At 48.2% G+C, this 22,968-nt stretch overlaps 2 protein-coding genes and 1 long non-coding RNA gene across 9 annotated transcripts in view; 2 read left to right on the top strand and 1 right to left on the bottom strand.

The window, feature by feature from the left end:
- ORC1 (origin recognition complex, subunit 1) overlaps positions 1-11,055 on the top strand; it is a 37,724-nt gene extending 26,669 nt beyond the window's left edge. For 2 of the 4 annotated variants that reach the window (XM_010847180.1, XM_010847179.1), the window contains 7 exons: positions 1,113-1,284; positions 1,967-2,074; positions 2,340-2,489; positions 3,176-3,295; positions 7,647-7,816; positions 8,784-8,871; positions 10,671-11,055. In XM_010847180.1, coding sequence (XP_010845482.1) covers positions 1,113-1,284; positions 1,967-2,074; positions 2,340-2,489; positions 3,176-3,295; positions 7,647-7,816; positions 8,784-8,871; positions 10,671-10,865 — 1,003 coding nt within the window. In that variant the 3' untranslated portion in view covers positions 10,866-11,055. The remainder of the gene's footprint in view (positions 1-1,112; positions 1,285-1,966; positions 2,075-2,339; positions 2,490-3,175; positions 3,296-7,646; positions 7,817-8,783; positions 8,872-10,670) is intronic. The other 2 variants (XM_010847183.1, XM_010847181.1) reach the window with 1 other exon arrangement.
- LOC104993781 lies at positions 7,225-14,408 on the bottom strand. The gene is made up of 3 exons (XR_825874.1): positions 14,349-14,408; positions 8,739-8,847; positions 7,225-7,276 (listed from the first exon to the last, which is right to left on the bottom strand). It is a non-coding gene; the product is annotated as an uncharacterized LOC104993781 (long non-coding RNA).
- A 77-nt stretch (positions 14,409-14,485) lies between these two features.
- CC2D1B (coiled-coil and C2 domain containing 1B) overlaps positions 14,486-22,968 on the top strand; it is a 20,077-nt gene continuing 11,594 nt past the window's right edge. For 2 of the 4 annotated variants that reach the window (XM_010847185.1, XM_010847188.1), the window contains exons 1-15: positions 14,486-14,592; positions 16,168-16,254; positions 17,709-17,853; positions 18,902-19,005; positions 19,347-19,505; positions 19,944-20,069; positions 20,265-20,424; positions 20,606-20,787; positions 20,944-21,019; positions 21,117-21,227; positions 21,306-21,436; positions 21,649-21,721; positions 21,922-22,058; positions 22,484-22,601; positions 22,684-22,856. In XM_010847185.1, coding sequence (XP_010845487.1) covers positions 16,189-16,254; positions 17,709-17,853; positions 18,902-19,005; positions 19,347-19,505; positions 19,944-20,069; positions 20,265-20,424; positions 20,606-20,787; positions 20,944-21,019; positions 21,117-21,227; positions 21,306-21,436; positions 21,649-21,721; positions 21,922-22,058; positions 22,484-22,601; positions 22,684-22,856 — 1,761 coding nt within the window. In that variant the 5' untranslated portion in view covers positions 14,486-14,592; positions 16,168-16,188. Of the gene's footprint in view, positions 14,593-14,748; positions 14,957-16,167; positions 16,255-17,708; positions 17,854-18,901; positions 19,006-19,346; positions 19,506-19,943; positions 20,070-20,264; positions 20,425-20,605; positions 20,788-20,943; positions 21,020-21,116; positions 21,228-21,305; positions 21,437-21,648; positions 21,722-21,921; positions 22,059-22,483; positions 22,602-22,683; positions 22,857-22,968 lie in introns of all 4 variants that reach the window. The other 2 variants (XM_010847186.1, XM_010847187.1) reach the window with 2 other exon arrangements.

The following is a 22,968-nucleotide window of genomic DNA, read 5'->3' on the forward strand; positions in this document are numbered from 1 at the left end:
TCTTTTAATTTCATGGCTGCAATCACCATCTGCAGTGATTTTGGAGCCAAAAAAATAAAGTCTGACACTGTTTCCACTGTTTCCCCATCTATTTCCCATGAAGTGATGGGACCAGATGCCATGATCTTCATTTTCTGAATGTTGAGCTTTAAGCCAACTTTTTCACTCTCCACTTTCACTTTCATCAAGAGGCTTTTTAGTTCCTCCTCACTTTCTATATAGTCACTAGCAGTCTGTTAATGAAAGAAAGGAATGTCTTAAAACTCAGAATGGCACCAGGCCCCTCACCCATAAGATGCATTTTGGGATAATCTTGGCACCAAATGGTTTATCCTGGGCCATAAAATGATTAACTTGAATCTTGAAGAAGGGCAGACAACCATACAAATAGTTTCATTTACATAGATTAGGGGAACAATATCTGAGTATAACATACTGGTTTGTCAAGTAGGTTCTGAGCCAAGAGGAGGAACCGGCTTGAAGATAGAGTCTGGAGTAAATGCATAGTATATTAACATAGCTTAAGACAGACATTTCCATAAGAAAAAGGCTTTGGTTTATCTCTAGGTTTGAGAATAGTTAACTTCAGGTGAAACCAGGTGTCATTATGGCAACACAGTATTTTAAGAGAAACCTCCTTTTAAAGTTGTATAGAGAAGGAAAAAATATCGCTAGTTTGTTTCCTCCTGCCGCTTAAGAGAGATAAAAATGTCTGACACTTGCAGGCTATTTCCTCCCTTTGGAGCCCCCTGGCCTTCCTGCCTGTTACCCTCTCAGGTGCAGTTCAACCAAGCAGCCTTTCCCTAGTGTTGGAAAAACAGGCAAGCTCACTGCTGAAGCAGCTTTTGTTATCAGAGTATTTCTATAGAAATTTTGTCTTACACAGAAAATAACTCTGGCCTTTTTGGGGAGGCATTTTGCATACAGCATTGCTTATGGAACGAGTGACTGTATATAAACAGGTCCTGCTCTAATCAGCTTCCAAAAATGACCCTTACTCCTCCCACCTCCACATCTCAGGGGTCCTTCCTTCAGCATACATTCTCATACTCATAACTGACGATGGTGTGACGCAGCGACACAGCCCTAGCCCGGGTCTTCTCTCGCCCCAGGTGCATGTACATCTCCGGGGTCCCTGGGACAGGGAAGACTGCCACTGTGCACGAGGTGATATGTTGCCTGCAGCAGGCAGCCCAAGCCAATGAAGTTCCTCCCTTTCAATACATTGAGGTCAATGGCATGAAGCTGACAGAACCGCACCAAGTCTACGTGCAAATCTTGCAGGTGAGCAGAGCTTGTTAGGCTTTCTTGGTTTATTTTGTTTTGGATTGGGGTGTGTTTTTTTGGTCAAGCAGCTTGCAGGATCCTAGTTCCCTAACCAGGGATTCAACCCAGGCCCTCAGCAGTGAAAGTGCAGAGAGTCTCAGCCACTGGATTGCCAGGGAATTCTGATTGGGGCTTTTTGGAAAATATCGTTTCTGGGTGGCACATGAAAAGGGAAAGGTGTACTTAGTTTTGTGCATATAATATGTTTTCACCTTGCCGTATGTGTAGCAGTAGAAAGGGCAAAGAAGGCAGAATTCATGCCCTCAAGGACCTTGAAGTCTGGGAGCTAGTACTTACCAGGAGGGTGAAAACCATTAGTATACACAGGCATGGCAGTACACTGGAAAAGGGTAGGCTGGACTTTCGACTCACTAGCTGCTGTCCCGAAACAAGTAATGTCCAGTCATGCAGTGATGATTCTGGAGGGGCTTCTGGGATTGGCCTGTGACTCGTGTGCATTTCAGACACAATTTATGTCTCTTGTGGCCTTCTCTTCTCCTCCTGGTGGAAGGCAGAGGGTAGGATACTGAAGTCCTCAGGCTAAATAGCTTCCTCTATAGGCAGATTTAACTTTAAACTCTTAAAAGGGGAGTCAAATTCTTAGAGTGTACCACTCCCATTCTTTTCCCCCTCACTGCAGAAGCTGACAGGTAAAAGGGCAACAGTCAACCACGCAGCAGCACTGCTGGCTAAGCGATTCTGCACTCAAGGGTCCTCTCAGGAGACCACCGTGCTGCTTGTGGATGAGGTGAGAAGGCGCCCACGGGAGGACCGCAGTGGCTCTGGACTGATGTTCGGGAGCAGATACAAGGCAGGAGGGAAGTCCTGGCTCCCTTCTCCTTCACTTGGGCACATTCTCTGGTCGGGAGGGGGCATGTGTCCATCGACATCCTTGCTGCTCAGGTGGTGTGACCTGAGGGCACATGCTGCTGAAGCAGCGGTAACCGGCTTCTCCCTGGGGGCCCGGCTCATTCTCTGTGGTTGACCCTGTGTCTCTCTCCGTTTCCTGGCAGCTTGACCTTCTGTGGACCCAGAAACAAGACGTAATGTACAATCTCTTTGACTGGCCCACTCACAAGGAGGCCCGCCTTGTGGTCCTGACCATTGCTAACACCATGGATCTGCCAGAGCGCATCATGATGAACCGGGTGTCCAGCCGACTGGTAGGGCCATTCTCGAGCTGTTCTTATAGTCCCAGAAGCTGGGCCAAGGAGTTCTGCAAAAATGAATACATAGGAATCTAAAATAGATGGGGAAAAGGAAGAAATGTTATTTCTGAAATTCTGGTAATTTCTATATTAGAATTAAATATGTCACCATTGCATGGTTTTCTGCAAATGTATCTTCTTGGGGTTCTACTACCTCTGCACTCAAACTGCACAGAGCACTAAAGGTTTAATTATTTAAAAGAAAAATTAAGTGCTTGCCCCTTGGCAGGCAGTGATAGATGCATGGAATGTGGCAGTGAACAGGGCAGACCCGGTCTCTGGCCTTGTGGACCTTGTGGTTCAGGAGAAGTGAAACCAGAAGCTCAGCCGATGTTACAGAGCCAAAAATCCTCCCTCTAGCTCTAGTGAGAGCACCTCTGCTCAGATCTACTAGTAAATGATTCCAGTAGAATAAAAGTTTCTTTTAAACTAAATGAAAAAATTGTTGAGAACTACTGCCCTACAGGGTCCCACCGGCCATTGTCAGTAACAAAAGGAGCAGGAAGCAGTGGTAGTCCTGGGATGAAATGTGTAAATTGTTATCTGAGACTTGGTTTGGGGGATTTGCAAGTGGCTTTCCACCAGGACTGTCCTGAGTGGGAAATCCATGAACTTGTCCCTCTGTCGCCTTGGCTCCCCAGGGTCTAACCAGGATGTGCTTCCAGCCTTATACTCACAGCCAGCTGCGGCAGATCCTATTGTCCCGACTCAGACACGTAAAGGCTTTTGAGGATGATGCCATCCAGCTGGTAGCCAGGAAGGTGAGTTGCCTTTGGGGCGCCTGTGGCCACACTGACAGTGTTTGCTGACTACCTGCCCATGTCAGGCCCTAGGCTGGGTGCTTTGGAGGTGAAGAAAAAATTAGGAAGTCCTCTAAAAACAAATTCCAGAAAATAGAAACAAAATTCTGAAAAATTCCTTAAGCTTCTTATTGTATGATTAATTATTAAAAGGTTCTGAGTATGATGGGCTTTTATATATATATATATGTGTGTGTGTATATATATATACACACACACACGAAGATTAATTGATTCAGAGTGTTTTGTATGATTAGAAGAGCAACATTGTCAATGAGGTAGACAAACCTGGTTTGAACACTAATAGGTATGTAGCAAGTTATAGAAAAGTTACTTTAAAACTTCTGGGCTCCGGTTTTCTTCTGAAAAATGGGAATGATAATAGCTATGTCATAGGGTCATTGTGGGAATTAAATGAGACCATGTCTGTAATGTGCCTAGCAGGGTGCATGCTCTGTGGTGGGTATGACGTGTGGCATTCTCCCACTTGAGGCGCACTGGGAGAATGCCAACTGAGATTCCACTAAAGAGTTCTCCGAGGCTGCTGAGGAACAAAGCAGGTTAAACTTCTACCTGGGGCTAAACAAAAGAAACCACACGGCCACAGTATTTGAGCACCTAAAAGAATTGTAAGCTTCTGTCTAGTTTCTTGCCAGAAACAATGTGAATTCTGAACGGCTATAGCAGCAACACTTGTCTAAAACATGTGCTCAGAGCTATGCACTCTGTTAAGTATTAGGGTCAGCAGAGAGCCAGATATGGTGTTTATCTCCAAGCTATGCTTTCCAGGAGAGAGAACCTCAAAGTTACTCTCTACCCCCTCTATTGGGTAGAGTTTCTCCACCCCTCAGTTAAGTTCAGTCGCTCAGTCGTGTCCTACTCTTTGCGAACCCAAGGACTGCAGCACGGCAGGCTTCCCTGTGCATCACCAATTCCCAGAGCTTGCTCAAACTCACGTCCATAGCATTGGTGATGCCATCCAACCATCTCATCCTCTGTGGTTCCCTTCTGCTCCTGCCTTCAGTCTTTCCCAGCATCAGGGTCTTTTCCAATGAGTCAGTTCTTTGCATCAGATAGCCAAAATATTGGAACTTCAGCATCAGTCCTTCCAACGAATATTCAGGACTGATTTCTTTTAGGATTGACAGGTTTGATCTCCTTTCTGTCCAAGGGACTCTCAAGAGTCTTCTCCAGCACCACAGTTCAAAAGCATCAATTCTACCCCTGCAGTCATACACTTTCTGAAAGTTCTTTTCCCTCCTCTGAACGGTCCTTTTATGTACCATCCTACTTATTCGAGGTTTTCTTCCTTTGACCAGGGGAGGTGGGCCTGAGTCAGGGAGGGTGGAGGTCTTCAAATTCAGTATGCAAATAGTAACTGTCTATATTTAGTAAAGGACATCCCCTTCTTGCCAACAATTGCTAGTGTTCCAGGTCGATAAACTTTCTTTCCTTGAGAATAAATTTCTGGTTTCCTGCCGTGGTATAAGTGGGATAATCTCCAGGGCAGAGAGTTTTATGGAAACAGCACAAACTACCAAGGCATAACATTTTCTCACAGAGCCCTCAGTTGCTCTCATGTTCACCCAACAGCATGAAATGGGGGGAGGCCTAGGCAAGGGTCAGCAGACTTCGTGAATGGCCAGTAGTAAATGTTTTAGGTTTTGTGGGCCATAATGGTCTGTTAGCACTATTCAGTCCTGCCCTTATATTGTGAAAGCAGCCACGTAAACAAATGTGCAAAGCTGTGTTCCAATAAAACTTTATTTACAAAAACATGTGGAGGCCATAGTTTGACTCCTAATCTAGGGCATCAGTTTCTTAACTTTCAACCAGTCCTCCTCATTTTAGACAAAGTTCCCCCTTTACCCCCAGTTCCAGTACCACTAACAATTTGTGTGTTTTGAAGATTTTTAGTGTAGCTTTAGGTTTGTTCTTGGATTCCTCACTATTGATTTAGGACAGGGCTTTCTACAGTCAGCTAAGTCAACCACTACTACCCTGCCACCTCTTTCTAACTTTCAGAATTATATTGTTTACTGCTCTCCAGTTGCTTGCTTATTTAGGGTTCTTGGTCTTTAAATACTGTTTCAGAAGGCTTCAAATTTGGCTGCTGTTTTTACCCAAAACTCTTGCCTGTAATTTCAAACCTCTTTTTTGTGCCTTAACATAAAAAGAAACATACCTATATTGTTTATCTTGTAGTTATGATATCTGATGTCTTTGTGAGTTTACTTCTATTACTTCTATAAACAAAGCCATGTCTATATGGCCTTGTTTCCTTGTTTTTTTTGTGTTTTGCTCCTTAGAGCTTTATCTGGAAGTTGACTGAGGCCTGGGTTGAACTTGAATTCATTTAGTTCGTTTTGTGCTTCTGTCAGTTACCAAGGGGCACTGCCAACTGGGGCCATTTTTAAACAAAATTCTCCACTGAGGGTTTTTAGGAGACACAACATAAATTCGGGCTGCAGATCCATATGAGGGCTTGTAGTTGCAAAGAGTTGCCTTACACTCCCCCCTAATACCAAAGTCACACAGGCCATTTTTCTTGCCATCCCTTCTGAATGAAGAGTCACTCACCCTCATACTGGGGGTGTAGTGTCTGGACCCCAAGTTTATGCAAGGTCTTCTCAGATTCCATGTTTGGTGGCCCCAGCTTTTTCTTTTGACTCCCTCACACCAGCAGCAGTCAAAAAGAGTGCTTATGGTCACCAAGACTCATGCCCTTGGAGGGGGAACTGCTTTGGGTGTTTTCTTGCTTCCCAGGGTCCCCTGCCCACTCTGATTCTAGGCCTCTGCAGCAGCCCTTGAGTCCCTGCTATTATCCACTGTATGGAGCTCCTTCACATGAAGGAAGGAGGAAAGATAGGGAGGAAACACCCATAGGACATCCTCACCAGCTGAATATGGAAAAGTAGAAGGAGGGAATAATATACACTGCTGTTCGTATTTCTGTCTGGGGTCACTGGAAAAGTGACCCCAAAGTATTTTGAATGTCTCATAGTTGAATTTTGAAAACAGAAATAGAAAACATATAAAAACTCCTATAATCCCACTTCCCAGAAATAACTCTTTTTAATGTCCTAATTTGGTGTATGTGTGTATACCTATATAGTTTGCGATTCTGTTTTTTAATCTTATCACTTTGTTTTTGATTTGTTTCAATATTTATTTGTTTATTTGGTTGTGCTGCCTCTTTGTTGTAGTGCACAGGATCTTTACTTGCAACATGTGAACACTTAGCTATGGCATGTGGGATCTAGTTCCGCAACCAGAGGTGAAACCCCGGGCTCCCTGCATTGGGGCCACAGAGTTTTAGCCACTGGACCACCAGAGAAATCCCTGCAGTTTGCTTTTTGAGACCTGATGTTGTATAAATTTTGGAAGAAAATAGTTTTTTGGGGATACCATCAGACAGGATGTCATCGCCTGCAGTGGTTGTTAGGCAAATGACAGCATTGCTGGAAAGCACTGGGAATATAGAAACAGGTCCCTGCAGACAGTGCTGAGTCCAAGAGTTCCCTCAGTGCAATTTAAAATGCAAGGCTTCCCCTGGAGGGGGCCCAGGAGCCCCTCGGCCCCAGTGCACATGGAAGGGCAGGCACAGAAGTACAGCTGCTGGAACGGGGGCTGGTCTGATGCATCGAATCACGGCTTCCTCTGGGTCCTCCAGTTTCATGGCTTCATTCCCTCTTGATTCTGGTTCATTTAGCCATTGGCCAGGTGGTTTCCAAAACTGACCACGTGCTATGAGCCTCAGGCTGTGGCAAAATAGGCTCCACTTTGGTCTCTTGGCTTTTTCTCTTTATGCAAGGAAGAGACCCTTCTTTTTCCAGATGGTTCAATAATAATCTTGGGCCAAGGGTCTCTTCTTATAGATTTCTTCATTTCTCTATTATTAAATACAGCTGAGAATTTCTGCCTTTTCCATTCTGGAATTATCTGTAAAGCCAAGACAAAGGTGTGGACTCAGGGAAGAGTTCCAGATACAGTATGATAATTTATAGTGTAACTAGGCTCCTACCACATTCCCGGCAAGGGCTAAGTACTTAATTTCAGGCTTAAGTCCATTTGTCTTTATTGAATTTGTTGCAGTTCTGCTTCTGTTCCATGCCCAAGAGGTATGTGGGATCTTAACTCCCTGACCAGGGATCAACCACTCACCCCATGCATCGGAAGGTGAAGTCGTAACCACTGAACCACCAGGAAAGTCCCCCTACCTTCCTTTTTAGCTGAACACAGAATCAGTTGGTTTTTCTCATGGACTGAGATGACAAGGGGATCTCAAGGAATAAAATATTGCCTCTTGTAGGTCGCAGCCCTCTCTGGAGATGCACGACGCTGCCTGGACATTTGTAGGCGTGCGACAGAGATCTGTGAGTTCTCCTGCCAGAAGCCCGACTCCCCTGGCTTGGTTACTACAGCCCATTTACTAGAAGCCATAGATGAGATGTTTTCATCATCATATATCACTGCCATCAAGTAAGACCCTTCTGCCTCCCGACTCTCAACCTCCCTCGGAGGACCACTGAAGAGGGCCGTGGAAGCATGTTTTCCTTTCAAAGCTTTTACTCATTCAACCTACATTTACTGACAATGCTGTTCTTTTTCTTAAGGGGCATAGTCTAGTCAGAGAGACAGAAATGTAATCCTAGTATGATATATTGAGTTACACTATAGGTGTTTATGAAGTGAAGTGCTGTGGAAATATGATTCAAGTAGCTATTCTCTGACTTTGAATGATGTACTCAGCCATGTAATGGGAGTGCTGGTACATGTCCAGATATACTTGCTGTGTTCCCACACTTCCAAAGTGGTATTTTTCATATCATTTTGAGACTTTGGGGGGGCGGGGAGGGGAATCCTTGCCAAATAATATAGGAACACAGGAGGAGACAGTTCCAAGTTTTTTCCTGTCTCTTCTCTAAAGACACAGAATATCTTTGACTTTTGTCCAGGTTGGTGGTACAGGAAGTCCCCTACATACAAATGAGTTCCGTTCTGAGAGTGCGTTCATAAGTCCAATGAAGTTAGCCTAGGTACCCAACTAACACAATTGGCTATATAGTACTGTACTGTAATAGGTTTATAATATTTTCATGTAAGTAATACATAAAAAACAACAACACAAAAGAAGGAAAACATTTTTTCATCTTATAAAAGTATACAGTGTAGCTCAACACCTGGCATACGGGAGCTGGCAACCAGGGAACAGGCAGGAAGACTTACTGACTGGAGCGGGGAGAGGAGGTGGGAGACGGTAGAGCTGAAGGATCATCAGCAATAGGAGATGGAGGGCACGCTGCCACTTCACTCACCCTGAGGTTGACGGCACAGGTTCTGGTTCCTTGCTGGAACCAGATGTACGTTCGTATCTTTGAAGGTTCACATGTAGGGGACTTACTGTGCAGCCACTTCGGAGAATTCACATTTCCTCATTTTCTTTAAGAAATTCCTCCATTCTGGAACAGAGCTTCCTGAGAGCCATCCTTGCAGAGTTCCGTCGATCAGGACTGGAGGAAGCAACATTTCAACAGGTGATTGATCTGTTTTTCAAAAACCCTAGATTTTGGTCTGGTGCCTTTAAAATATGTGGGAATATCAAACCAGCTCATTTTTATTGAGCCTGGTATATTGAAAATAAAATAAAACCATATTGAATTGCCTGAGAAGAGACCTACAGCAAATGATTTCTGCATATGAGATTGAAGCTTTACTATGTGCCAGATACTTCTATGCAAGTCGGAGATTCACAGATGAACAAAAGTTACTGCCCCGATACAGTTTATGGTATGGTGGGAGGCATGGCTCTTAGAACAAGCCTTGTTTAAAAACAAATCACAAAGACCAGTCCAAATGCTCTGAGCATAATTTCAATTATCTCAAGTAAAGGAATCATCAGGGCTCCTGCCTTAATGAGCTGGGGGCCTCCTACTTATGCTACACCTGTCATGTCTCTGCACCTGGCCCCACTAGAGTCAAGTTCAGTAGGGTCTTCATACCCCGCTGATTCTGCCAAGCCCATTCCCTTGGCTGTGGTTTCGATGGATAGTAGGTAGAGACAGTGAGAATCTCTTTCATCCATTCATGTGAGTCACTAATTAGATGACAAGGCATTTTGGCTATCTTAAGAGAGTAAATGGCAGTCACTCCTGCCATTTACCGGTGCTTCATTGAATTTCTTCAGTTTGACATTCAGAGCACTGGGCAGAAATAACATCGTGTCAACACCTGCCTCAGGCCCTCGCTGTGCTTTGTTTTAATTAAACAGTTGATTCCCCTGGTCTGCACCAGTTCTAAGTTGGCTGCTGGGCACTGGCGGAGGCAAGGTATGTTTGAAACTGGTGCGCATAGGTACTGGGCTGCCTTTGAAGATGAATTACCAAAGATGTTTGAGTGTATACCCAGCAGTTTGTATGTCTGTGTGTATGAGTATGTTTTAGATAAATAGAGAAGTCAGGAGAACATTTCCTTCCAGCTTTTCTTCATTTATTTATGTTTGGCTGCTCTGGGTCTTCGTTGCCACTCTCGGGTTTTCTCTTGCAGCGAGCAGGGGCTACTCTTTGTTGCGGGGCTCGGGCTCCTCATTGTGGCAGCTTCTTCTGCTGCAGAGCACAGGCTCTCGGTCTGCAGGCTCAGCAGTTGTGGTGCCTGGGCTTAGCTGCCCTGAGGCATGGGGAATCTTTCTGAACCAGGGATCGAACCCGTGTCCCCTGCGTTGGCAGGTGGGCTCTTTCTGGACCACCAGGAAGTCCTGAATTCTGTTTTTAAATATTTAGTTACTAATCATGTTTTGCCTGTTACTGGTTTTCTAAAGCCTGAGACAGCTCTTCTGCAGAGTGTCCTGTATTCTCTCTGGACTTTTGACTTTTCCAAGGGTCATACCTGGGCACCTGCTCACTGTTTCTGCCAAGGAAAAATGCCCGTATAGCAAAATTTGACTTGAATTATGACACTCTCAACTGGAACCATCAGCCCCTGGAGATGAGGACTGTTTGTACAGCTGTGACAGTTACTAGGCATTTCATATCTATTAACTCATGAGGAATGTCATATATTTAATAGATAAAACTGAAGCTTAAAAAGTGAAATAACTGGCCCAGTTTGCTTATTTAGGTAATTGGTAGAACCAGGGTTCAGACCTGCTATTCTCTGATCCTGAGGCCAGTACTACATTCTGTCCCTGTCTTTTCAACCCAGTGGGCCACCCCTTGGTTCCCTTCTGGGGTCCTGAGTATCCTGGAAAAGAAGTGTCTCAGTTTCCCCAAAGAAATAATGATTGGATACAGGACTACCCTTATGACTAGCTGACCTCAAGTTTGCTTTTTGTTTCTAGGTATACATTCAGCACGTGGCGCTGTGCAGGATGGAGGGCCTCCCGTACCCCACCATGTCGGAGACAATGGCGGTGTGCTCTCGCCTGGGCGCCTGCCGTCTCCTCCTCGTGGAGCCTAGCAGGAATGACGTGCTCCGTCGGGTTCGGCTCAACGTCAGCCAGGATGATGTGCTGTATGCTCTGAAAGAGGAGTGAAGGGCTTCACAAGGAAGGACTGTGATCTGTTTTTAAGAAGCCCTATTTCCTTTTTCTAAACACATGGAATCATTGTAGCAAAGTGTGGAAATGGCTGTCATGTATTTTGGGATTTTCCATTAAATCATTTACTTTTTCCGGGGTGTTTGGGAAGTTTTACAGTCATCATAAATATCAAATTATAAAACCACACACTGTCCTTCCTACAGTAGGCCCTCTCTCTGGCTTTTATTTCTGTTGGTAGCCCTGCCATGTATTTAATGGTAACATAGCATGTATATAAATACATGCACACAATTACTGTATCTATATAAAATAGTTCCATGAGAGTAAGGAATTAGCTATATTGGTTGCCTCTGAGATGGCTACCTTCAGGGTTAGAGGAAGACTTTCACTGTATGTCATTATGTTTCTTTTAACTTTTGAACAATGTGAGCGTAACATACTTAGTGTATAAAAAAGAACTGTTGGAAATAATATCAGTAATAAATAATCCCTGCTGCTGCTGCTGCTGCTGCTAAGTCGCTTCAGTCATGTCCGACTCTGTGCAACCCCATGGACTGCAGCCTACCAGGCTTCTCCATCCATGGGATTGTCCAGGCAATTAACACTGGAGTGGGTTGCCATTTCCTTCTCCAATGTATGAAAGTGGAAAGTGAAAGTGAAGTCGCTCAGTCATGTCCAACTCTTAGCGACCCCATGGACTGCACCCTACCAGGCTCCTCCGCCCATGGGATTTTCCAGGCAACAGTACTGGAGTGGGGTGCCATTGCCCTCTCCCTAAATAATCTCTAGCAACAAATAACTAGAAAATGGAATTTTTAAAAAGGTACCATCTATCATAAAAAAATCTTTAAAAATTACTTAGATGGCCTAAAAAATTAAGGAACCTAGGAATAAATCATTAATAATAAAGAGATAATTAATCTCAATTAAATAATCTAAATATAAATAAATTCCAATTAAAATCTTGGTAGGGTTTTTTGTATAACTTTGTAAGTTAACTCTGATAAACCAACAACTGAACAAACTGACATCTAAAAGCCTCATGTCAGGTCCTGAGGAAAACACATCATCCGTGTCATAGTCCTGCCAGAAATGTTTGCTGTGGACCTACTGCTAAAAAGAATTATCAGGTAAATCAAAACTTACCTAATAAAAAGAGCTAAACAGCTAAGTAAATGTAAGGACTTTGGGTCATGGATTTAAGACATTAATACAGTTATAAGCATTATTATGGACTATATTCATATTAGGTAATAGGATTATGTAAATGTCAAGTTTTATGTGTGTGACAAATTATTGTGGTTGTGTAGAAGAATGTCCTCATTCTGAGGAGAATCATGATAAGGCACTGAGTGAAATATAACATCTGCAACTAATAGACATGCATATATTTAAAACTGCATGTAATGGACTAAGGGTCAGTATCAGAATAAAGTATTTTACAATAAGAAAAAGGGGAAATGGGTAAATAAGGCATCCACAGAATAAGAAATATGAATGGCCGACAAATTAGAAACGTAGTAAAAGATGCCTGCAAGTCAAAACACGTTTGTATCTATTAAAACATCTTTCCATGGTGATATGGAACAATTAGAACCCAAATGGGAGAAGGCAATGGCACCCCACACCAGTACTCTCGCCTAGAAAGTCCCATGGACGGAGGAGCCTGGTAGGCTGCAGTCCATGGGGTCGCTAAGAGTCGGACACGACTGAGCGACTTCACTTTCACTTTTACTCATTGGAGAAGGAAATGGCAACCCACTCCAGTGTTCTTGCCTGGAGAATCCCAGGGACGAGGGACCCTGGTGGGCTGCTGTCTATGGGGTCACACAGAGTCGGACACGACTGAAGTGACTTAGCAGCAGCAGAACCCAAATGCCTCTTTGATACAAGTGTGAACTAGGACAACTGCATTGGGGATGATTTGGTAATATTTAGTCTATAAAATCCTATTAGCCAGCAGTTCCACTGCTAGAAATACACCCTAGAGAAACATACACAAGGAATGTATAAGAACACCCATAGCACTGTAATGGCAAGCCATTAGAAAAGTGAATTATTTTCATACTATGAGATATCATACAGAAATGAAAAGTAAGATCAATGGATGAAGCTTAAAACCAAGGTTGAGTATAAAAAGGAGTTAAGGAAAAATATGTGCAGGCAGTGATAAGGATACAATGTTAAAGCTAGCAAAACATATTACAGTATGTCTACTAGCAATAGTAATGCTCAGGAATAATAAACTCCAAAATTAGGAGAGTGGATATCTGTTTGGGAAAGGGTTGCAACATGAGAGGTGGACGGGTGGCTTCAACTATATTTCTCAAACTTAAGTGCCCATGTATTTAACTCACACAAGAAATAGAAACCGTTGAGTACCTACTATGTACCATGCACTGCTCTAGATATAACTTAAAACACAAAAACTTCTTGTAAGTAGCTTGCATTCTAGTGAATGTTAAATATTGTCCATTTTTTAATGTCTTAAATATTTCATTGTAAAATATTTTCAAATTTAATGAAATATGGGAGTGAAATTTCCACTTTATTTACTTCTAACACTTTTTTTCTTGGCTACCCCGTGTGGCTTGTGGGATCTCACTGCGGAGGGCCCAGGTTTGGTGCAGCAACCAAGATCCCACAAGCCACACGGGGTAGCCAAGAAAAAAAGTGTTAGTCTTAACCTCTGAACTGCGAGGGGGGATTCCCTGAAATTTCCATTTTAAAACAATAAAGATGGGGAATTCCCTGATGGTTCAGTGCTTAAGACTGACTGCACTTCCATTGCAGCGGTACCCTGATCAAGAAACTAAGATCCTGCATGCCAAACGGTATGCCAATTAAAGCTGGGTTTTTAAAAATATAAAATAGTAAAGACTGTCTCTTCCTCGGAGAAACCACCAAAAAGAAGTAAGGACGGGAAGATAATTCAGAAGTTTAGGAAACAGGCAAGAGGAAACGATTTGCAAGGTTCCAGGTGGTAATTTCTCTCCCCCACCCACCCATACATTGCATTGGCTTGCAGGGTAGGAGAGTAAGAACTTGGTATTAAACTGTCTGAAGTGACTTTATAAAGAGGTGCGATGAGTACTGCCTCTCATATATTAAAGATTAAACCCGCCTTCTGATTAGAAAAGGTACCTTTAGATGCTGCAAGATTAAGAGGAATCTGTGAGCTTCTGTCCCTAGAGACTCAAATTATAAAGGACACTGAAAGAGATGGTAAGGCAGAGAAATCACTCCTATAGGGCGGCGGCCGCAACCACCCTCCCCGCCTCGCCGACAGGGGCGAGATGAGGACTTGAAGCTAGATAGGTGAGAGAGCACCCAAGCAACCTTGGAATGGGAGTGACGGAGGAAGGTCGGCGGGAAACCTGTAAATGGGCTAGTACAGACGGCGAGGCTGCTGCATTTGCTCCAGATGAGGAACAACGTGGAACGGCCCAAAGACCCTCCCAGAGAACTTCGCGTTACCTGCCCGAAGGCGCCTGCGCGCTGAGAACTCCACCCTTGGAGTCACCTGTAGGAGCGCCACGCCCGCCTCGCCTTGCGCATGCGTGATACGCGCCGCACTGGCCGTGGAGTCACGTGTTAGGGCGCGAGGCGTCTCCCGCCGGGGCGCTTCCTGTCACGGCTGCCTCGGCGGCCCGGGGGCCGCGGGAGGCCTGGGCGGTACCGGGAGGGAGAAGGCCCGGGTCGGTATCGGATCCGCCGCGAGGTATGCCGCGAACCCGCCCTCTGGCGAGGGAAGAGGAGGGGACGGCGGGGGAGATGGAGGCGGCCGGGCAGGGCTGGGCAGGGCGGCGCGTCCTGCCGCGGGAGTGGGGTTCCCGGCTTCGCCTCCCCTGCGCACTCCCTGCCCTCCTCTCTCCAGAGCCTGCGTCTGGGTCCAAGCACCACTGCTCCCAGTCGGGTGCCCCCGGAGCCGCAGACTTGGCGGGTCTCGCCGACCCACTCACTTCGTGTCCCCCGTTCAGTTGACCACCCGCCGTACACCCAAGCCACTGAAATCTGATGCCTTGGAGTCACTCTGAGCGCCTCCTCCAGTGCGCGCACAGCCAGTTAATCTCCGAGTCCTGCTGGTGGTACCCCTCTAACTCTGGAATCGGTCCACTTCTCTCCCTCCCCAACACGGCCCCCACGGTCCCTCAGCCTCTCCCCTTTTCGCCGGGACCGATTCACGATCCTCGGTGTCGAGACGGCTTCCAGCCTGCGTTCTCCCTCCTTCCGTCCTTTCTGCAGCCAGGGGGCATGTTTCTGAATCGCCGACTTCATCCCCTCAAGTCCTTTGCCTTCAGAACCGTGCCCAAACTGCTTTAGGCTTCAGAGTTTTTCTCATTTGCCCCTTGCTAACATTTTCAGCTTCGCTTGTCTCACACTGTATGCCGCACTAATCCCAGCTTAGTTTCCCTGTGCAAGTCAAGCTATTGTCACCTCAGAACCATTATCAGGTTGTTCCCTATGTTTGGAATCCTATTCCCCTTCCTCCCCTTTAACATGTTCGTGACTCAGCACAGGCATCACCTTCTCCAAGAAGCCTTTTCTCTCTCTGCTGGATAAGGGCCGGCCCTGGGCAGGCGTGGCGCCTGGCACATCCCTGTTTGGGTTTTGTCCAGTGGTGAGGGGCTCTCCACCTTGTGAATGTTCGTTGAGAGCTGAGGGTATGTCACATTCACTCCTGCCCTCCGGGTGCCTAGCACAAGGTCTCATATAGTAGGTCCAGTGAATGGTTGTGAGACCTCGGAGAGAACTAGAATACCAAGTCAGATTTCTCCAGAGCAGAACTGTCCAGTAGAACTTGGTGCAGTAATGAAAATGTTCATTATTTGTGCTGGCCCATGGTAGCCACTAACTGAGGGACAGAAACTTTAACTTGATTAAATTTAATTATCAGCAGCCACATAGGGCAACCATGCTTAACAGCACAGTTTTAGAGCCTTTCTGAATCCTGCCAAGCTTTACACCCTCCTTGTACCTGGAGTTAATGTCCCTGATCTGCCTTCTTAGGCCACTCACCACTCAACCTCTTGGGTTTAATCCAGATTAAATCAGTTCAGTGACTTTTGATTGTGTCCACTCTCCCCTCTTAACGGTATTACTAGGTGGTCCCCTCCCTTCTATCTTCTCTGTTGCTTGCTTCAGTGCTGTACTTCCAGCTTAGGTATTTCAGCCTTGGATGTTAAGCGTATTAAGCATTGCCTTCTTTCTCTGAATTGGGAGTTTACTAACCACACCTGTTGGAGGGCCGGGCTTGTAAGCTACTCCAGTCTGAGTTTCTTCCACTCCCCACTAGACAGGTATCCAGGCTGCCAAGATGCCAGGGCCAAGACCTCGGAAGGGCCCTCAGGCCAGTGGCCAGGGTGTGGCAGCTGCCAAGCAGGTATGGATATAGTCTCCTTCACTTCACTTCTGAGTCAGTCTGAGGATAAGGGTCTCTGACAATTTGGGCAAACTGGGTCACCTTTGTGGTTTCCTTGTTAAGTCTAGTGACTTTGAGCCATGCCTCCTGAAGCTGGCAGAACCCATGGAGACCCTCTGGACCAGCCCCTGCCACACACATGTGGAAGCTAAGGCCTGAACCCTCTTGTGTTTCAACCCAGGCTTCCTTCTACAATGGCCATCTCCATGTGAACGACCCAGAGAGTTCAGGAACCACCAAAATTTGGGGTGTTTTCATTGGATCTGCCTGCTCACTTTCTCCCTTTATTTCTTTCGGGCCCAAATTTGAGACTTCTTAGCCTATTGTTACTGTCTTAAAAGAAGCAGGTAAGGGTGGTGGTAGGATAAAGGGCATAGACTCAAGTCACAAGACCTCATTTATTTTATTTATTTTTAAAATTTTTTGGCTGCACCTTGTGGCATGTGAGATCTTATTATAGTTTCCTGACCAGGGATCACACCTACTCCCCTTGAAGTAGAAGCACGGAGTCTTAATCATTGAACAGCCAGGGAAATCCCCTAAGATCTTATTTTAAATTCTAGCCCTGCCACACTTACAGGGCTGTCTCAGTTTCATCTGAACATGGAGATAAAAATAGGACCCACTTTAGGTAGTATGCTGCTGCTAAGTCACTTCAGTCGTGTCCAACTCTGTGTGACCCCATAGACGGCAGCCCACCAGGCTCCCCCATCCCTAGGATTCTCCAGGCAAGAACACTGGAGTGGGTTGCCATTTCCTTCTCCAGTGCATGAAAGTGAAAAGTGAAAGTAAAGTTGCTCGGTCGTGCCCGACTCTTCTCGACCCCATGGACTGCAGCCCACCAGGCTCCTCTGTCCATGGGATTTTCCAGGCAAGAGTACTGGCGTGGGTTGCCATTGCCTTCTCCAAGTCAAACTCATAGACAGAGAGTAGAGTAGTGGTTACCCTGGGGGTGGGAGGAGGAGCAATGGGGGAATTGTTTAATGGGTGTAGAGTTTCAGTTTTGCAAGATGGTGATAATAGTTATGCAACAGTGTGAATGTATTTAATGCCACTGAACTCTACACTTAAAAATGGTTAAGATGGTAATTTTCATGTTACATGTGTTTTACCACAATTTAAAAGGAAATAGGATCTACCTCAGGATTTTGAAGATTAACTAAGATAGTCACGTAGGCTGCCAGGTACCCTGCCTGGCAGCTGGTTCTGTTATTGTTAGTAGTAGTAACGGCAGTGTGATCTTACTGGGTCCTTTGTAGAGTCACCAGGGAGATAAGTGTCCCAGGGAAGGCTGTAGTTTCCCTTTCTGCACATTAGGCCCCACAGGGAGCCGCTTAGCTCCTGTGGATTGACTCCTGGGCCAGTCTCCACTCTCTCCTCATTGTATGGTTCATAGAAACCTTCTCTGCTCTCAGCTCGGGCTCTTCGTGGAGTTCAGCCCCGAGGACGTGCTGCTGGGGGTGGAGGAGGCTGAAGACGACGGGGACTTGGAGGCAGAGTTGCTGGCCCTCACTGGGGAAGCAGGGACCACAGGCAGGAAACCAGCACCCAAGGGGCAGGGTGAGTTTGCCACAGTTGGTGCTGGGACCAGGTGGGCTCAGGCAGGTGGTTGGACGGGCCTTTGTTCACAGCTACGGGGAGCCGCCCAGATCACCTGGTCCTTCTGGTATTCCTGTCCCTTCTGCAGCATTCCCTTTGAGAGGCCATCTTGTTCTGCTCACTTGCCTGTGTGTTGTATGTGGGGAGCTCCCTCCTTCCTGGGTTGCATCCTCTCCCTTTGGACAGTTGGAGTCTCTGAGCCTGGTATAGGCTAGGGACTCAGCACAGACTGAATCGGTCACACAATGAGTGCGCAGAAATTGTATCAAATGAACAAATAAGTGGTATCTTCCTGCCCAGCTTGAAGAGGACAGAGACCTGAAGCCTTGTGGGGGAGGCCAGAGGGAACCAGGAGCCCTCAGAGAAAGCCATCTCCCATCCCACATGTCCCTGAGCCAAGGGCAAGGAGAGGACCCTGAAGGGACTGACTGGTCTGGGAGAACCATAGCCATCACTTCTCTCTCAGTGCAAACCTGCTTTGGGTTTGATGAGCCTGGGTTTGAATCTTGGCTCTGCTATTTACCAAGATTGCAATGTTAGGAAAATTAATAAAGTTCTCAGTTTATTCATATGTAAAATGGGGATAATATTACTTTTGGGGCGGGGGGAGTGGTACCTGTGCTGCACGGCATATCTGATCTTAATTCCCTGGCTGGATCCTCAGACGTGAAAGTGCAGAGTCCTAACCACTGGACTGCCAGGGAATTCCTAGTATTCCCTATTTTGTGGAATCATTGGGAAGCTCAGATGTTAAAAATCTTCATGTATGAAAGGTGGCTAGGGGGAACGGATGGCTATGTCTGTGAATAACTGCCATAGGAAAAGGGCTGAGAAGGCAATAGCCTGATGCCAGTTGGAGGGCCTGGAAAAGTTTCCCTGCGGAGGTGGGACTGTGGCTGTGGAAGGAAGCTACCTGGGTGTATCTGCCAGTGCAGTGGACTGAAGACCATCCTCTACTCCTCGGGAACCTTTTCTGTTGCTCTGACCCTCTGTGACCCTCTTCCCCCAGCCCCCCTGCCTATGGCCCACATCGAGAAGTTGGCAGCAGACTGCATGCAGGATGTGGAAGAAGAGGAAGAGGAGGAAGGGCTGGAGGAGGATGCAGACTTGCTGGTGCGTCTGCCAGGCTGGTGTCGGGGGCTCTGCGGTCAAGCTGTGGAGGAGGCCTGGGTCTGTCCCTCTGTGTGCTGATGTTGAGCCAGTGCCTTGCCTTTCCTGGGCCCTTGTCCTGACATCTGAGCTCTGTACTTGGGGATTCTCAGTTCCAGAGGCTTCACTGTTTTGGGGGCTGTCCCTGATCAGATTGGAAGGGTGTAGGAGTGTTCTGGTAAAGGGGATTTTCAGGCACAGTGAGTGATGCTTGGAAATACAGCTGGAGGAGTGTCCTTTATTCTCAGGTCCTGTTGTGGGTATGATCATGAGGCTCCCAACTCTTGGGATCTGTGTCTCCCCAGACGGAGCTGCAGGAGGTCCTGGGTACAGATGAGGAGGCTGGGGCCCTGGATGGTGATGAGACAGCCAGCCTGGGTGGCCCTGAGGAGGAGAAGGAACAGGAAAACGTTGAACCTCTGGTGCAAGCAGCTCTCTTGACAGCTCCAGTCCCAGCAGCTCAGGTAGGTTCTGGAGGTCTCCAGTGTGCCTTTGGCTGTGTCCTCTGTGCCTATATGCCCGTGTAGAACACATGTGGAGCACAGCTTGTCTAGGAACGCTGCAGTAATAACCCTTTCCAGCACCCTCCTCCAGCAGCTGCCCCAAGCCGAGACTGAGCACGAGAAACTCCTTGGTGGCTGCCGGCCTGAAAGGCCTCTCTGTTCTCCCATACCACCCCCCACAGCCATTTCCCAGCCTCCACAGATTGTCTGGACCTCTGTGTCTGCCTCTGACATGGCCTCTGACCTCTCCATTGAGTCTTTGTCCCCCACCTTGAGGCTTTTAGGCCCTCCTTCTCCTTGAATCCAGGTGCTTCGTGTTCTGGGGCAGCTTCCTTGCAAGGAGGGAGTGGCAGGGGCCTAGCCCTGGAGTGGCCAGGCCCTGAACTGAAGTATTCACAGGCTGGAGGGCCCCGGGGGCTGCAGGCCCTGCTGGAGGATCGGATCCGCAACTACCAGGAGGCCGCGGCCAGTGCTAAGGAGGCAGGTGAAGCGGCCAAAGCCAGGCGCTGTGAGCGCGGCCTGAAGGTGCGTTGGGCTCGGCTGGGCACCAGCGCTGGGAGGAGTGAGGCTGAGGGTAGTGAAGGGTGAAGCACCAGAGGAGCTTGGTCCAGCAGAGGGGAAGCCACTCCACCAGAATGTGGAGGTGAAGGACCCCTGGCCTGTCTGAGCAGGCTGCAGTCCGTGGTGGCTGGCTAGGTTTCTGGTTCTTTTCTCTCTCAGACACTGGAGTCCCAGCTGGCTGCTGTGAGGAAAGGCAAAAAGATCAGTGAGGATGAGATCCCGCCTCCAGTGGCCTTGGGCAGGAGGCCCCTGGTCCCCCAGGAAACAACTAACAGGAGCCCTGAAGCAGAAGCCCCAGCTGCCCCCTCCGTGGAGCCAGGTATCTGGAGACAGTCAGGTCCTGGCCTAGTTCCCAAGGTCAGGGCCCGTGGCCTGCCTCCCCATCCTGCCGTTGTCTGTGGCCATCAGTCACAACTTCCGTAAGACATTCTCGGGCTGGCCAGACCTGGAGGCACTGGAAACCTTCTTTGACCTTGATATTTTCTTTTGTTTCTCCATAGATAACCCCTCCCAGCCTGAGACAAGCCTCTTGGGCAGCCCTGGTATTTCTGCCCCACCCGACTCAGACCCGGACCCACGGGCCCTGCTGTTGGCCCGGCAGAGAGAGTACAAAGTGGCTGCTCTGAATGCCAAGCGGGCTGGAGACCTAGACCGTGCCCGAGAGCTCATGAGGGTTGGGAAGGTATGGCATCTGGTTCGGAGGCCGTGTGTCCAGCCCCTCATTTCACAGCTGTGAGCGGTGACTCGGCCAAGCTTCAGTGAGACTGGTCTGCGGGGGCTTTTCAGCCCAGATCCTTGGGGTTCCCTGGCTTATGTTCCCACCTTGTTCCTACCACAGAGATTTGCTTCTGTCCTGGAGGCCCTGGAGAAGGGGCAGCCTGTGGACCTGAGTGCCATGCCCCCATCACCAGAGGGTCAGTATCAGGGTGGTGGGGGCAGCCTGCTCAGGCTAGGGCTGGGGCTGGCCAAGCACGCCTACCCATACCTACACCTGTGCTCTGGATTCCCCAGACCTGAAGCCCCTTCCACAGGCTTCCCAAGCCCCCACAGCGCCCTCCGATGCACCCCCGGCAGTGGAGCGAATGCACCCAGTGATGGCCTCTGACATCCCAGCAGCCCCGGGTAGGCCTGGAGACACTGTGGAGTGGGGACCTGGGGGGAGGCAGGCAGAGCTAATACTGTCTCCTTTCTCCTTTCAAGTGGCCCCTGCTGAGCCACAGACAGTGCTGGATGCCCTGCAGCAGAGGCTGAACAAGTACCGCGAGGCAGGCACCCAAGCGCGGGGCAGTGGGGATGAGCGCAAGGCCCGGATGCACGAGCGCATTGCCAAGGTGGGCTACAGCCTGCCTCCTTGACCAGCTGCTGTCCGTCTGCTCCCTGGTCTTTGAGTCTTCATCTTGTCTGTGTGTCTCTGGAGCTCTTGCTGTCTCAGGGCTCTCCTTCCTCCTGGGGCTGCTGTCTTCATCTTCCTCTTCCTGCCTCTTGCCTGAGTGGAGCCTGTGACCGCTGCCCACCATAGGTCCCTCCCTCCCTTCTCTTGCAGCAATATCAAGATGCCATTCGAGCCCACCGGGCGGGACGGAAAGTTGACTTTGCCGAGTTACCTGTTCCTCCAGGTAAGTGGGGTTTGGCCTGGGGGCTCATGAGGTCTCTGAGCAGGATGGAGGGGAGGGAGAAATGATTTCTCACACATCAGCCTCTACCCTGGGGGAACTACCCATCCCAGCCATGCCCAGGAAGACCCCAGTAGGACCCACAGCAGCCTGATGCATCCTCAAGGCTCCCTGAACCCTCTCCCAGTGTCTCTCTCCTGTAGGATTCCCCCCTATACCTGGCCTGGAGCCCACCGTGGCTACTGAGGAGGATATGATGGCAGCTACTTTAGCAGCTGCCCAGAAACTGGCCTCCGCAGAAGATACAGCCCCAGTAGAGGAAGAGGAGGATAACAACAAGGTTTGGCTGAGGGCCCAGGACTCCAGGGACTGGTAGGGGGAAACAGCCGATGAGGGGTAAACCCAGACATTGGTGTCCGTACTAACAAGCCCAGCAAGGTAGATATTTTTGCTTTTATTTTATAGAGAAAAATACTTGGGCCAGGGCACCCAGCTAGGAATTAACAGAGCTGGATTCAGACCAAGGTCTTTCTGACTTCAGAGCCCAGTTCAGTCCCCTTTCCCCTCCTCTCTCACATTGGGAGGTTAGTGCAGAGAACTTTTGAGACTTCTGGTTCTAAGATTCTCTAGGGTCCATGAGAGAAAGCCATTCATCTCAGGTCACACAGAGAGTAGTACAGTGTTACAAAGAGAGCCTGAGTCAGGGAGCTGCCATGGCCAGGGTGGGGAACAGAACCCCTGTGACAGCCTCCTGGGCACCTGCAGGATGAGCCCCCAGCCCAGGCCCCAGTGGCCAAGAAGCCAGCACAGCCTCTCGCCCCTTCTTCGCGGTCCCTGCCTGAGCCCAAGACCTCGAGTTCTAAGGAGGTGCTGAGTCCATCTGGTGAGTTGCGGAGAAGAGGGATGGAGGAGGGAAGGCTGTAGTGAGAGGTGGTGTGGCTCTCACCTGTGTCCCCTCCCTCCAGCACGAGAGCAGCTGGCCCTGCTGGAGGCACGGAAACTGCAGTACCAGCGGGCAGCCCTACAGGCCAAGCGTGGCCGGGACCTGGAGCAGGCCAAAGCCCATCTGCGGGTGGCCAAATCCCTCGAGGCTCAGATCACCCAGGTGCGAGCTGGCCGCCCTGTGGACCTCTCCAAGGTGAGTGTCGCCTGGTTAAGCAGCAGGACTTCTCAGGCAGAGAGGTGGGTGGCAGTCTTGATGAGCAGGACTGTGAACAAGGTTGCTTGGAGGAGGGGGGACTTGAATAGGA

The sequence above is a fragment of the Bison bison genome, unplaced genomic scaffold (genome assembly GCF_000754665.1).
Source record: "Bison bison bison isolate TAMUID 2011002044 unplaced genomic scaffold, Bison_UMD1.0 scf7180017864244, whole genome shotgun sequence".
NCBI classification, from domain to species: domain Eukaryota; kingdom Metazoa; phylum Chordata; class Mammalia; order Artiodactyla; family Bovidae; genus Bison; species Bison bison.